This window comes from Euprymna scolopes, chromosome 45, assembly GCF_053919585.1.
Source record: "Euprymna scolopes isolate OS-2025 chromosome 45, ASM5391958v1, whole genome shotgun sequence".
Lineage (NCBI taxonomy): Eukaryota > Metazoa > Mollusca > Cephalopoda > Sepiida > Sepiolidae > Euprymna > Euprymna scolopes.
This window is the reverse complement of record NC_136526.1, coordinates 8,511,451-8,527,909: the sequence shown is the minus strand read 5'-3', so window position 1 is coordinate 8,527,909 and position 16,459 is coordinate 8,511,451. Positions and strand designations below refer to the sequence as shown.

The window sequence follows — 16,459 nt, the reverse complement described above, 5'->3', positions numbered from 1 at the left end:
TGTTCTTTTATCTTCCCTGAAACCTCTTTCTCACAGAAGAGATGTTGCGAGTTTGTTTCTGCCTTATCGTTATTTTCACGGCAAGTGCTCGACTGAGCTCCAATCTATGGTCCCCCCCCTCGCGAAACTTTCACAAGAAACACCCGACTAGCAGAAAACGCTATCAATAATTTCCCCCACTCTTTATCTGTGCCTAAACCTAAACGTAGATTCCATGAGCAAAGCTTCTTTCTTAGAACAACACGCCTATTGAATTATCTTCCGTTTTCTCTGCTTTCCAGCTGACTACAATATGGTTATCTTCAAGTCTAACGTAAACAAGTTTTTGATGAGCCGTTTCATATAAGTTAACAAATTTACCGAATCTCCATTACTAACGATTACTATATTGTCCAATTGACTACTGTACACTCTTTAACCCTTATCCTCGAGTGGCCTCTGGGCCTTGATAAGTGGTGATGCCTATGTAAAAAAAATAATAATAATAATCTAACGAGAACCAGTGTGTCAATATGCATTAATGGCGAAAAAAATATGGGGACATAGTTTTGAAAGCCGGTTTTATCATAATATTTTTGTAGGTTTCCGAGTACTTTTTGATTGTATTTGAAAGATTAAAAACTAAAAGTTTATTTCCAAAAGGAAAAAATATATATTTGTATACGTGAAAAAAAAAAAAAAAATTTACACGTGAAAAAAAAAAAAATTTTTTAAGCGTGAAAAAAAAAACTTATAATGAAAAATGTTTTCACGGCGACATTCGGAAACTGACAAATTCAGTTAAATTTTGAAGTTAAATTCGTTGTAAAAATCTCTTGAAAGATAAATATTAGTTTTCTATGTCTATTTCAAAGGTAATTAGTAAGGTAAAGTCCTACGATGTGAAATAAAATAAAAAATTTAAAAAAAAACACCTTGTTTGTACAAAAAAATAGCTTAATTAGCCTCCAAAAGCAAGAAATTCTGGCTTTGCACAAATCAAAACAAAAAAAAACGCACAAAATAGCGTAATTAGCCCGCAAAAGCAAGAGTCTGACTTTGCACAAACCAAAAAAAAATTTTAAAAACTCGTCTAAGAATGCGTTCTGCGGAAGCTCAAAATGTCAGAAAGTCAAAAGGCTGTCTGAAAATGACGTCAGGTAGTTAGAGGGAGGTAGGGAGTGATAGTTTTCTTTTTTCCTAACCGTGCATCCGTACATTCCTATTGTAAACGTTTGTATAATTTTTATTTTTATTAATTTAATTATTTTTCTGTGCTCCTGCTTTTTCTTAGAGTTATCCCTCTTACATAGTGTTTTTTTTTAACAAAAACACGCATTTATATCGATCCTCTGTTTCGTAAAACACTTTTTTTTTTCACTAATATTAACAATTAGTATAGATATTCTGAAAAATTAAACCATAAGAAAACCTTTCACAAATATCTTAGTGACTCCTGATGATTGGACCTTCTTTATGATCAGACCCACCCTTAAACAAACGGTTTGAATTCTTGTAATGCAGAGCCAACCCTATTTTTTCCTTAGTAGGAAACGAAGCATGTTCTCAACACCCGAAGAAGGTCGCAGGTTGCAGCGACCGAAACGTTTTTCTAATAACACTAAAGATGAGAAAAATAGTCTGAAGAGTTCTTATTCAATAGCTATTTTCTTTAACTTGAAGATTCTTATGCAAGGGAGATAATCTGGATTCTATTGCAAGGGAGATAATCTGGATTCTCATGCAAGGGAGATAATCTGGATTCTCATGCAAGGGAGATAATCTACTCAAGATCAACTAAAGTATACAGTTTTGTTTTTTGGGGTTTTTTTATCATTCGTTTTATTTTGTCATCACTGATCTCCGCTTCCTAACAAACTCGCCTTCCTGTGTGCGACCTCAACCTTTTGCCAAGCGATCGACCCTCATTGTCAACCTCATCCTCAAAACCCGGCGCCTCTCCTGGTGGTCTTCAATCCCTACTTTCCTTAAAAAAAAAAAAATGAAGAATTTCCGGTATCTTTGGCTGATTTTTTCATTGCCATTTCTCTTGGCTCTTTCTCTTCTTGTTCTTCTTCGCAGCGAAAAACACCTACCTACAGCAGAGTGCGGTTCCTCGCGCACACGAGACGCACGGCGGTGAGGACCTTGCCGTGTTTGCTAGTGGACCCATGGCTCATATTTTCCGCGGCGTTCGCGAGCAAGTCTTTATTCCGACAGCCTTGGCGTACGCATCTTGCGTGGGACAAAACCAGGCACATTGCGAGAGGATGGCTAATACGGCCGGTAGTAAAGCAAACGCCTCGCTAACGATGATCGTCCTTTCGGTGTTCCTTTTCCTCCATATGTAGGGTAGACCACTGCTGTAGATTTTAACAGAATATTAATTGGACCAAGTAGGGTTTTAGGACCCCAGCAGATTATGGAAACAGAAGAAACAACTTTCAGTTGATATCGATTGACCGTGACATTCTGCATACAAATATAAAAAACAGAATTGTGCGTTTGTTCGGCAGGAATTTTTTTTTTTTAATTATTTAAGATGTTTTTTTATTAATTTATTTATTCACGAAACTTTTTAAAAAATTTTTTAAAATATTTGGGAAATTTTTACCTGGTTTCCACCTTACGATTTTTCAATTAAAATGACGACTGCAACGGTTTTCGGATATGCTGAAAACGAATATCGCATTTAAATTTTCCGAAAATAAGTAGTTCTCCGTATATTAAACAACGTCATTTCTTATGTTTTGCTGATGGCCATCTTGGTAGGTACGAGTGAGCACTCGTGCATGTAAACGCAACCCCAAGAAACTACGCGCAAACGCGCGCATACTCAGATGGCCCCAGATTTAAAAAAAAAATAATAATAAATCTTGCTGACAAAAAACTGAACAACTCGATTTTGTATGTTTGTTCGTGCGGAGGTCTGGGTCAAACAGTCTCGATCGAAAACTCTTCCTCTTGTTTCCAGGATCTTCTGGAGGGTCCTATTAATTTACTAGCAGAAAATTTTCAGAATGTGAGAGATAATACAATTATTTCCACAGTCAAGCAACGTCGCAGCTCAGAAGAGCCATGTCAGCCAACAAACCGGGAGTCTAAGACTCGAGTTTCGCCCTCATTTGGACACATCAGTTGAACACATCCGAACTCGGGATTTGAAACCGAGTTTTCTGCATATGCAAAGAGTATTCTGCTATTTTAGCAACTGAAAAAAAAATATTTACTAGTGATGGGACGATTCCAATATTTTCCCCAATTGCCTACTAAATTCCCGATTCCGATACAATTACCGATTCCGATACAATTACAAATTCCGATACCATTACCAATTCCGATTCTTTATAAATCTTTAATTATTTGACTATAAGATAGTTATTTCCCTGATTTTCGTAAAAAACGCATATTAAATACGTAGATATTTTCCTAAACGTTAAAATACACTTGTGGTTGGTTGGTTGGTTGTTTTTGTTTTACGGCATATCAACCCTTTTCGGGTTTTTTAATGCCGAATCCAAAGATTTTGAAGAAAAATGTTTAATAGAATATATTTGTTGTTTTCAAATCAGTTTCTATTTAACCCATAGTTGGGACCCTAACAGGTACTACTACTCCGGGTCAGAGTGGACCTGGGAGCAATGGTAATTAAAGGGTGGCTCCACACTCCCCAAAGCCTGCAAGCTGGGGCCTCACCACTGGATATAGTTTTAGGTCATATCCAGGACCAAAAAACCCTTGTGGTGGGGGATGATCTATCGATTTTAGCTTTACTGGTATTTTAAAATCAATAAATATTTATTATTTTATCATTATTACCAGCAATGGAAGATTTGGCTTTAAACAAAATCAAATAAAAAAAGGTCAATTAAAAGAATTGTTTCGGCACCGAAAAATGCGCATCAATTTTTTCGATTCCGATACCGAATCCGATACTCCCAAATCTTTCCGATTTTTCTGATTCCCGATTCCGATTAATCGTCCCAACACTAATATTAATTAACACAGATCACAGTGAAGACCGACTATGGAATAGACCTAGCTCGTCTCAAACAAGGGAGATGGTCATCTAACCAACGAGAAGCCAAGCCGTATTATCGCTGCAGTTTGCTTGATCTGTTAGTCGATTTTTTTTGTTTTTTGTTTTTGGGATTTTTTTTTTTTTTTTTTTTTTTTGCGTGTAGCGCAGTTTCTCAAGTGGCAGAGTACATGCCTTGCATGCAAGAGACTCTAGTTTTGAATCCCGAGTTCAGATATGTCTAACTGATGAGCCCAAATGAGGGTGAAACTCGAGTTTTGAACTTCCGGTTTGTTGGCTTTCATCGCTCTTGTGAGCTACGACGTTGATTTACTGTGGTAATAATTATATCAGGAAATTCCACGATGGTTTACTTGCCGTCTTTCCTTTTTTTTTTTTTCTTTTTTTTCTGTAAAAAAATTATTGTCTGTGAAATATTTTTTAATAAATAAAATGAATGGTTTGGTTAATTTATTGTAAAAAATTTAACTTTTTAAAACTAAGGAATAATTCTCCTCACCGTAAAATAATTGGCATCTGAATATTCATCAATTTATGCGGTCCCTTTTATATTGTACCTTCTTGTCACGGAATGAAGATTGTATACTCCAAAAATCACGTAAATTGATCAAGTAGTTTGGCGCTTCTACAGAATTAGGTACTTGTACAGTTTAATCAAGACATTAAACAATGAAAATATCGGAAAAAAATGTTATATTGTATTTATCCGTTTTGAGCTGAAGATCTTTAAAAAAAAAAAACATTTCGCTTACTTTGATCGAGTAGGTTTTTTTTCTTTTTTTTTTTTTTACAGCGGAAAAACACGGGTTTATGACAGAGCGTTGAAGGTAGCCATCTTTAAATTTTTTTTAACATGCCACGGGGAGATAATTCTGTTTAAAGCGCCGACACTCCCTCCCCATCTTTAATACTAGCTTTTCTTCCTAAAAATCGAACCTTTTGCTCGGTATCAAAAATAAATAAATAAATAAATAAATAAAACAAAAACTACTTGATGAAATTAAGTGAAATTTTTTTTTCGGAGAACTTCATTCCATAACGGATACGTACAATTTAAACTTTTTTCGATATTTTCATTTTTTTTTTTTTTTTGATATCTTCATTAATCTGTACAAGTACCCAGAAAGAAAACAATGGTTTCAACTGATTTTTTTTTTTTTTTTTTGTCAATTCTTATAAATTACAATGGTAGCTTCCAAATTATGCAGTCGAAATTACATGAATATTGCTGAATTATTAAACAAAACAACTTAAATCGTGTTAACAGTTGAAAAATTGCCGCCATCTTGTTTAAATCAAAACGGAAAACTAACTTCCTTTTAAACTCTGTGTCTTACGATCGTTTTCATCAAATTCTATTTTTTATTTTCTTTAATAAATAATTTTCTACCTTTTCGATTTTCGTAATTTTTGGATATAATCATTTTTAAAATACGAGGAATACGTAGATAGCATTGTTTTCATGGGAAATTCAGTTTTACGATTTCAGAAATTTCGTCCCAATAGTGTAGAAGCGCCAGTAGTCGTTTTTTTTTTTTTTTTTTTCTTTACCATAAACAAATTTGCCGTTTTTTTACTGATATGTGGCAGACGAGACCATGTTTTATCGATATAACATAACAAGGGGAGGTAATCATTGATTATTTTGACAGTTTCCGCGTGCATTAGGGTTGCCTGTCCGTGTCCACCGATCCATTTTAGACTCTTTTCTTTTCACCCTTATTGAAATAATAAAATTTGATATTCTTGAATAAAAAAAAAAATACTTGATCAAATTACGTGATTTTTGGAATTTTTCACCTTCATTCCATGACTGGTACGTACATCAGACAGACATTTCTGTATTTTCTTTAATCTTAAATGCCGCCATGAGTGCCAATCTGAATAAGCACACAACAAATAGAATCAAGCAGCGTTTATTAAAAATTAAGGCGTTTGTTTGTGCGGAACCAGAGATAACTCACCGTTCGCTCAGCTTTGATCGGAATATGACGTCAACCGCCGGCTTTCGCCGAGTGTCGCCGATTATGAAAGCGTCAGAACGCTACTCAAGGGAAATAGTGAAGAAAACATTTAAATATAATAAAATTGACAGAAAAGAAAAAATATAATTAAAAAAAAAACAATTTCTATTTTATTATTGGAAAACCTTTTAGTAATCTTGCAGAATTTGACCCGGATCCTCGAGATTTTCTGTCACTTATGGTTCGGGCTTGACCGGCAATCATCGGATTAAGCCGGGTTTTTTTTTTTGTTTGTTTGTTTGTTTCTTGTAGAAAAAAAATATAAATTTTTTAATTATTTTAGGGATGATGGGGGGGGGGTGTATTTTTTTCTGTTTATTTTTTTTTAACATTTGTTGACAAAAAAATAATTTGTAAATTTCTTGAAAAAACTTTTCTGTACTTTCACCTAACAATTTATTGTTTTCGTAAAAATCGTTCATCTTTTCTTATATAAAAAAAAACAACAACTTTTACTTACAAAAAACGTTTATCAATTATCAATTTAAAGTTTTCTTGAAAAAACTGTACTTTCACCTAACAATTTAAGTGGGGAGGGAGGGTAACTATTCTGTGCTTCCACCTAACAATTTAATAATAATAATAATAATAATAATAAGATATCGTGAAACTTGAATTTAACCTGAAAACATCGTGAAGCATGCATGGTCCGAAGCATAAAAAAAATGACTAAGTTCAGCATTCCCCCCCACCACCACCATTTAGCCCAAAAAGTCACCAGGGAACGTCAAATCCCGGTGAAAATGAACAAACGGTGCAGTTTGAGGCCTTAACATGTGTAATTTGAGTTCTGCATCATGCAAAAAAATGACAAAGTCCATTATTTGCCCCCTCCTCCCATTTAGCCCCAAAAGTCTCCAAGGCCTTAACAAATTTACATTTGAGTTCAGCACCATGCAAAACTGCTAAATAGACATACACAGCCATAAAGAGCCCCTGGGGCACACCCAAAAGTTATCGCAAAGTATAGACAAACAAAATTATATAGAAATCAGTTAGTCACAACTTTTCAGAAAGTTTTATAAAAATTCAAGTCATTAATTTTTTTAATAAGCACAAAAGTGTCAATTTAGGCCATTCTAACCTGAAAGGTTCCCCTAGAGAGGGGGCAACCGGAGTTTTCCCGGAAAATCTGTTCTGTTACTTTTTTACTCATATCATGTCTAATGTTTGTGCAAAAGTTCCAAAAATTCCAAGGCGTAGTTATTGAGAAAAGTGCGGACGGACGAACGGATGAACGGACAAGAATGAATTCACAGGTTCATCCTCCTTTTGCCGAGGGACAAAAAAACTATTTAAAAATAACAAAGTAACAAAACTAACAGCCAGCCATGGTTCTCCCCAGAATGTGCTGCTGCTATCGTGCACAGAAATCACTTTTTCCATAACTACCAACGTAATAGATGCACTGAGACTAGAGCTGCTTTCAGGAACGCCAGCAACCACTGTAAAAGAGTAATAAAAAATGCAAGAGAGCTATATGCTCACTCTGTTAAATCCAAAGTAGCTGATCAGCGGCTTGGTTCCCACCAGTTTTGGCAAATAACAAATAGGATCCTGAACAGAAGTGTGCGTTCTATCCCAACCATTATCAATGGACCAGAGGTCATCTCGTCAGCATCAGACAAGGCCAAACTATTTGCCAAGAACTTTGCAGCTAATTCTACCCTATACGACGAAGGCCATCAACTCCCCATATTTCCTCCTATAACACAGGACAAGCTAGATAACATACAAATATCTGTGCATGAGGTCGCCAAGCTAATAAAGAACCTTGATTCCAGTAAAGCAACTGGCCCTGACGGCATCCCAATTATAGTGTTAAAAAAGCTTCAACCAGAACTTGCTCCCATACTTACGAAACTGTTTAAGCGTTGCCTTAAGGAGAAGTGCTTTCCGACTCCCTGGAAAACCTCATCAGTTTGCCCTGTATTTAAGAATTCAGGTGATAAGTCATCTCCCTCTCAGTATAAACCAATAAGTCTCCTGTGTGTTATGAATAAGTTGCTGGAATTCATATTTAATAGAGAAATAGTCAACCACCTCATCAGAAACAATCTTCTTAGTGACACACAATATGGTTCCCATTCTGCAAGATCTACTGCAGATGTGCTAACGGTTATATCTCACAGGATTAGTGAATCTCTTGACAAAGGCTTCCTTTCTAGGGCAATTGCTCTTGACATATCAAAGGCCTTCGACAAGGTATGGCATAAAGGCCGACTTCACAAGATCTCCAGCTACGGTATAACTGGAAATATTCTCTCTATCATTAAATCATTTCTCTCCGATAGGCTCATAAGAGTAGTGGTCGATGGACAAAAATCAGAGGCCTGCAGTATTAATGCCGGAGTCTCTCAAGGGTCAATCCTGGGCCCAACTCTCTTCCTGATCTAAATCAATGACCTCCCTAAACACATGCTTAAATCATTCGTTGACATCTATGCTGATGACACGACCATCTACGGCAACACATCAAAGGCTGTAAATGACAAAGTTCTCTCTGATTCTCTCTCCTCTGATCTCGAGGGCGTGGTACAGTGGGGGAAGACGTGGCTGGTTACCTTCTAATGCATCTAAAACCAAACTCCTATCCTTACATTATCAACGCTCTGATCCCCATCTGGCATCAATTGAAATGGATGGCTCTCGTCTAGGAGAAGCCCTGTGTTTTGACAAGCTTCTGGGTTTGACATTTACCCCTGATCTGAAATGGAACACGTACATCAAGTCTGTTGCCAAGGTCGCTGGAAAGATGGTGGGATCCTTCTACCGCTCCAGAAGATATCTCACTACTGATGCAATTCTCTATCTCTATAAAAGCCAAGTACGTCCAAGGATGGAATACTGCTGCCATATCTGGGCAGGAGCTGCTAAAAACAGCCTATCCTGCCTTGACAGAGTACAAAATAGACTTCGTGGCTTAGTGGGGGATGCCCTTTTCTCTTCCCTGCAACCTCTCTCCCACAGAAGAGACATTGCGAGCCTATCCTTGTTTTATCGTTATTTCCATGGCAGGTGCTCGTCTGAACTCCAATCTCTGGGCCCCTCTCGCCAATCTTTCACGAAAAACACCCGTCTAGCTGAATCCACTGTGAAAAATTTCCCCCACTCTTTATCTGTGCCTAAATCAAAACGTGGATTCCATGAACAAAGCTTCTTTCTTAGAACTGCACGCCTGTGGAACTCTGTTCCATCTGCCTGCTTCCCACCTGACTACAACTTGGATGTCTTCAAGTCCAACGTTAACAAATTCCTAATGAACCACCCCCTTTAAGTAAACACTTCATCAAATCTCCACACTAACGTACTGTACTTTTTTTTTTTTTTTATTCAATTTTCACCCCAAACAAGGCACAGTGCCACTTTGAAGCAGGGGGCTACTATCAGGGACTTAATTAGAGGGGTCATTATGAAGGGAGATGAGTAGAAAGATGTTTGTTAACATTACACTTGAACTTCTGCATATCATTGCAGTTGGGAAAGCAGAATCCCGGAAGGGAGTTCCAAAGACCCGCAGTTCTGGGGAAGAAACTATTGGAGTAAAAGGCTTTCTTGCACCTAGGGATCTCTACTGTAAAGGGATGAGACTTAGTAGCTTGTCGAGTTTGTCGGGGGTAGTTACGTCGAGGAGGTACAAGTGTTTGCAGTTCGTCAGAGCATTCACCATTGAAGTATTTGTAGAACAGGCAGAGGGATGCAACATCTCGTCGATGGGACAGAGGCTGAAGCCTAGATGACAGTTCAGGACCTATCAGGTTGGCGACTCTCTTTTGAACCCTGTCCAGGAGCGAGAGACAAGCAGCAGATGCACCAGCCCAGATGTGACAACAGTACTCCATACATGGGCGAATGGTTGCCTTATAGAGGTATAGGATACTGTCAGGCGTAAGTAGTTTTCTAGCATGGTAGAGGGAGCCAACCTTCCTTGCAGCAGCCTTGGCAATGCTCTCAATGTATCTATTCCAGTTCATATTCCCTGTAAACGTTAGGCCGAGGAGTTTAAAAGAAGTATTTTCAGGTAATGTGTTCTTGGCCATTACTATTGGTGGTAGAGAAGGTTTCTTGTAGTTATTGAAGGAAACAAGCTTAGTCTTAGCAGCATTGAATGAGACCAACCATTTTTGTCCCCATTCCACTACGGATTGGAAGTCATCCTCTAGTGTTTCTGCCATTTCCTTGGATATGTGTTCATTTGTTTTCCCCTCATATCTGTTATAGAGAGTGGTGTCATCGGCAAATATACCCATCTCCGAAACAATTTTAACAGGGAGGTCGTTTATGAATATCAGGAATAATAGAGGTCCAAGGATAGACCCCTGAGGTACTCCTGCATTATGTCGTATTGTTTGGATGTACGACCATCGAGGACAACTTTGATTTTTCTATTACTTAAGAAGGATTTAATTACATTATGAATTCTTCCAGTGATTCCATATGATCTAATTTTCCTTAGAAGACCATCGTGCCATACCCTGTCAAAAGCCTTAGATATATCGAGGGCCACCGCTCTACCCTCCCCTGTTTTATCCAATGAACGGTATATATGTTCAGAAACTACAGTTAAGATATCTGCTGTTGAACGGGCTTGCCTGAATCCATATTGTTTGTCAGTCAGGAGTTTAGCAGCTGTTAGGTGCTGGACTAGGGCTTGATTAACTAAGGACTCAAATATTTTGGCGAAAAGCGGAAGGAGGCTAACGGGGCGATAATTTAGTGGGTCAGTTCTTTCACCAGAATTCTTGAAGACTGGTACCACAGAGGCGGTTTTCCTGCAGTCAGGAAAACAAGATTCGTTAAGGCATTTATTGTAAAGTTTGGACAGAACTGGAGCAACCTCGGCAGAGCATATTTTAATAGCACAGCCGGGATGAGATCTGGTCCACATGCTTTTGAGGTGTCTAGGTTTTTTATAATAGCATGTACCTGAGAAGGGGTGATTTTTAAATCGTCTAGTGAGGCGTCTGTTCGCAGAGGAAAATCAGGGAGTGAGTGGTGTACCGAGTTCAGTGTGGAGTTTGAGGCAAACCGACTGGCAAGCAGATTAGCCTTGTCAGTTGCCGTGCAAGCAACCTCATGATCGTTTGATAGTGGGGGAATAGTTGACTGTCCATTATTTACTATGCTGTTGTAGATTTTCCAAAAATCCCGGGTTCCTAATTTCTGTGCTTCGATGCGTTTTCTGGTGGTTTCAGAGTAATCTGTCTTAGCTGTCTCTATCACTCTCTTACAATTATTTCTAGCTTCTATAAACTTCTGTTTATTTGAGCTGGACTTATGTCGGTTGAATCTGCAGAACGCATGCTGCCTTTGACAAATGGCAGCTGCACAAGCAGAAGTAAACCATTGGGGGGAGTGGGGCTTGCTATAGAATTTCCGTGATTTTAGGACACACCCTAATAAAATAAATAATTCCATACAAGCTTCTGAAATGACGAACGCAACAACTTCATAAAATGTAACACAGAAAAGGTTTATTAATGAGAATGTGATATGTTCCTGGTCAAAAGCTGGACTCCGGCTACCTGGTGCTATCGCGGTAGTTATTCCCCGTGGAATCGTCGATACCGTGAGAAATCACCGAGGTGGAGAGAGAGAGAGAGAAGAAAAAGGAGGTTCGTTCTGTTTGGTGTCTCTCTCAGTAAGGACGAGTTGTTCTTCTTCAAACCGGATACTGGCCGATTTGCTTAGGGGATAGGAAGGATCAATGCGCCGTACCCCTGATTGGTCACTATGTGGCCAAATAGCACAGGGGAGAGGCATTGATTTGTTAAAAGAAAAAAAGTTCCATTTATTTCTGCTACAAGCTGACACAACAACGAAAAGCAAACTGAGCCGGTCGAGACGCCCTTTCGTGTCTATGAGGTAAACTTCTGGTAAAGTAGCAGTTTTTTTGTTTTGTTTTTTTTAGGTACTTCTACAGTTTAATCAAGACATTAAAAAATGAAAATATCGAAAAAAGGTTATAGTGTACGTATCCGTTTTGGACTGAAGATTTCTGAAAAAAAAATTCACTTAATTTGATCGAGTAGTTTTTTTGTTTTTTTACAGCGGAAAAACACGTTTTTATAAGAGCGCACTGAAGTCAGCCATTATGGAATTTATGGAACACGCCACGGTGAGATAACTCCAGTTAAAGCGCCGACACTCCCTCCCCATCTTTAATATTAGCTTTTCTTCCTAAAATCGAACCTTTTGCTAGGTATCAGAAATTGTTTCTTCGCTGTTAAAAAAAAAAAAAAAAAATACTTGATAAAATTCAGTGAAATTTTTTTTTTCGAACTTCGTTCCATAACGGATACGTACAATGTAAACTTTTTTCGATATTTTCATTTTTTAATGTCTTAATTAAACTGCACAAGTACCGTTTTTTCTTCTTCTGTGAAGGCTTTCGTGGTTTCTTGTTTAGAGTCCAAAATTTCCACATTCTTTTCAAGGCGCCGATATTCCATAGAAGTGAGGATCCCAATGTCAGCATAGTTGCCGATTTAAAAGACGATATTTAGTCTGGAAGGAAAACCTAATGAGTTAGATTAAATTGTCTCATGGTGCTGAGACTAATAGGGACTAATTCGTTCTTCAATTAATGAGTCCACAAAGCTTCAACGATAAACTCGAACTAACGTCCATCGTGACGTTGTACGCAAATGTGCCTTCCAGTTTTTCATCCGTTATGATTTGGTCGACTATCCTTTGGAAGCTGGCTACCCTAATCGTAACACCAGGAGGAATCCTGCGAAATTGATATAGTCGACCATTCGCCTCGAAAGCTGTGTATAGCGTGTCTCTAGGTCTAATGGCGATCTAATGGCACGCGCTTTTTAAGTCCAGAGTGCTAAACATATGATATTTGGTTATTTCGCCTATCATCTCAAGCTAGTCAGAACTGACTTTGTTCGTTTTAATTCCCCTGCGCATGCGCAAGGTTAAAATTTAAATCAATCAATCAGAAAGACTGTAATAAAACGAGCTATCAATTCATATCAACCAATGAATGTTCGCATTGCAATTTCTGACAATATATTACGTCAAATTTGAGTTAAACATGGCGCCATATTCTGATCAAAGCCGGTTAGTTACGTCTGGTTCAAATTCTGTACAAGTACCGGTTATGTTGTTAGTTATTCATGCTTGTACGGCATAATCACGTTGACACACCGAAGTTAAGCAACGTTGAACCTGGTCAGTACTAAATGAGTGACCATTTGGGACTTCCAGGTGGTGTATGTGCTCTCTGCTTATCTCGGCATTGTTTCCAGTCGTCCTGGACTTCTCCTTGCCACTGGACTCAAACAGTGTCGATTCCGGAGAAGTGTGGTTAGAGATTGCGCAATCCTTGTCTCACAATTACATGCGCGGATGCCCTTATAGGGGGCATCCTTTGTCTTTCGAGACTGAACGGAGGCATCATTCATGCTTAACACATTTTAGCTGACACTGTTTCTATAATAAAAAAACCGCTTAAACTAAACACTGCAACACATGGCGGACCACAATAAACGGATAATAGACGAATACTTTTGCTTAAATTATTGACGAGGTTTCGAAACTAAAAAGCATTTTTTTTTTTAATGATAAAAGGTTTCTTGTAATTATTGAAAGAAAGAAGCTTAGTCTTGGCAGCATTGAATGTTACCATCCGTTTTTGTATTCCTCCAAGGTTTCCGCCATTGCCTTAGATATGTGTTCATTTGTTTTGTTTTTTTTTGTTTTTTTTTCTCATGCCTACCATAGATCGTGGTGTCATTAGCAACTATACCCATCTCGGAGACAATTTTATCAGGTACCGCCCGTTCAACATCTTCAAATTGTTTTCGTTTTTTTTTTTTTTTTCGTTTTTTTTTTTTTTTTTTTTGGTTTTTTTTTGTTGTTTTTTTTTTTTGTTTTTTTTTGTTTGTTTGTTTTCTTTTTTTACTCGTTGATAACCAAACGAAATATGTGCATTTGACGTTTCTGAATTTTTTAGATGAGAATTGGTTATCCGTATTAGGTGTATTCATCGGACTACTGTTCTCATCTTCAGTGTGATTTTCACAACGTTTCGGTCAATGTAACCTCCGGCCTCCTTCAAGTGTATTTTGTCGAACTCAGGAATGCTTCTGTCGAACTCGAGAATCTGGACGAAATTTCGAGCGGAACACATATCTACTTCACTGAGGTAGCGTCCCCTTGTTTGTCCGTAAGGACACGTGGCGCAGTGGTTAGAGCACTTGGAAAAATCAATTGTAAAATGTGATATTCTCTTGAAGGTTCAATCCTCAGTGTGGGCGACCAAGGAAATACAATTAAGAATTACTTAGAACATCTTCACTTTCACTTTCCAACCTGACATCAAACGGAAATGGAATCATATCCTCGTTTCTAGAGCTGACAGAACAAGAACAAGCTACCCCCGTGAAGTAAATAAAGGTTCTGCTCGAAATTCCCGAGTTATTAGTATTAATTTTTTTCGGACCACTGTTCCCAATATGAGAGCAGTAGTCTGAAAAATTCAAATAAGTGCCTTTAATATTCAGGTATCTAGCCACCAAGACTAGTCCATCACAAATGTATCAGATCGATGACGTGCTGGCAATTTTTTGAATCATCTCGGGAATACAAATAAAGAAAACTAGCATGGGAGCCCGGCATTGCCCGGCATTGCCCGGCATTGCCCGGCATTGCCCGGGTGTTTGGAGGTGTATGTTGAGCAAAAAAAAAAAAGAAGTGGTAGTAGGAAGGCAGGCTCGAACCCGTTACACGAAGGAGGAAAAGAACGAGAAAAAACGTGACGTCTTTGCTGTTACGACCACCGCCAAACCGGAAGTTACGTAGGTCGAAATTAAGGCTAGACAATCGAAAAGAGGGGATGACTTTCAAAAATATCGGCGAAAAAAGCGACACCTCCCTGTAGAAAAGTGCCCAGTTGAAGGTGAATATATTAATGTTTTTAGCCAATTTTTCAGTATTTGTCGTCTAAAAGGTCAAGCTTCAAAATGATACTGATCTTGTGAAAATCGGTCGCCTCTGTCGAAAGTTTTAGACGGACATGCAAACAGATATACATACATTTATATATTGGTAGCTCAAAGTTTCGACCCAAACCGATTAAAAAGCTTGCCCTATCTCTGAATACCCTTTATGTAAAATTTCAAATGTTTAGACCAGAAATTGTCTGAGTAATTTGGAAGAGACCGCAGAGGTCAATTTTTTTTTACTTTGACCCCTATTATGACCCCCTTAACATTTATTGTTTTCGGCTCTAATCAAGTTATTAAGTTAGATCCATGTTCAAGGAACCTATATTTAAAATTTCCAGTGTTTAGACCCAAAATTGTCGGAGGAGTTTGGTAGAATTCTCAAAGGTCAAATCGTTGAACTTTGACCCCTTGACAGCCAAATTTCTGGCCGAAAACGGATTACAAATCTCAGTACCCTGTATATCAAATTGCAAGTCTGTAGACTGAAAATTGACAAAGTTATTGTGTAGGGAAATGTACACACACAGACAGACAGACACATTCACTTTTATAGATATACTAGCATTTCAGTCCGGCATTGCCCGGGTGTTTGGATGTGTATGTTGAGCAAAAAAAAAAAGTGGTAGTAGGAAGCCAGGCTCGAACCCGTACCGCGAAGGAGGAAAAGAACGGGGAAAAAACTGATGTCTTTGCAGTTACAACCACCGCCAATCTTGAACTGACTTATGTTAAAATTAAAGCTAGACAATCGAAAGGAGAGGATATCTTTCAAAAATATCGGCGAAAAAAGCGCCCCTCCCCCCCCCCCTGTGTAGAAAAGTGCCTAGTTGAAGGGGAGGATATTAATGTTTTTAACCAATTTTTTGATATTTGTTGTATGAAAGGTCGAATTTTTAAACGATACTGATCTTGGTAAAATCCGTCACCTCTAACGAAAGTTTTAGGCAGACATGCAAACATATATACATACATACATACATACATACATTTATATATTAGTAACTAAAACTTTTCGACCCAAACCGATGAAAAAGCTTGCCCTATCTCTGAATACACTTTATGAAAAATTTCAAATGTTTATACAAGAAATTGTCTGAGTAATTTAGTAGAGACCACAGAGGTCAAATTTTTTTTAACTTTGACCCCAATTATGACCCCCTTAACATTTATTGTTTTCGGCTCAAATCAAGTTATTAAGTTAGATCCATGTCCAAGGAACCTATATCTAAAATTTCAAGTGCGTAGACCCAAAATTGTCGGAGGAGTTTTGTAGAGTTCTCAAAGGTCAAATCGTTGAACTTTTACCCCTTGACAGCCAAATTTCTGGCCGAAAATCGATCACAAAGATTATTCCAAATCTCAGTACCCTGAATATCAAATTTCGAGTTTGTAGACTTTAAATTGACAGAGTTATTGCGTAGGGAAATGTACGCACACAGACAGACACACAAACAGAC

At 37.9% G+C, this 16,459-nt stretch overlaps 1 protein-coding gene across 5 annotated transcripts in view; it reads left to right on the top strand.

Moving 5' to 3' along the window:
- LOC145269035 (alkaline phosphatase-like) overlaps positions 1-16,459 on the top strand; it is a 282,423-nt gene that overhangs the window by 150,690 nt on the left and 115,274 nt on the right. The window contains exon 10 of one of the 5 annotated variants that reach the window (XM_080124633.1): positions 12,094-12,195. The exons of 3 other annotated variants lie outside the window; for them this stretch is intronic. In XM_080124633.1, the coding sequence (XP_079980759.1) occupies positions 12,094-12,125 (32 nt within the window). In that variant the 3' untranslated portion in view covers positions 12,126-12,195. Of the gene's footprint in view, positions 1-2,061; positions 2,844-12,093; positions 12,196-16,459 lie in introns of those variants that run through there. One more of the 5 variants, XM_080124630.1, reaches the window with a different exon arrangement.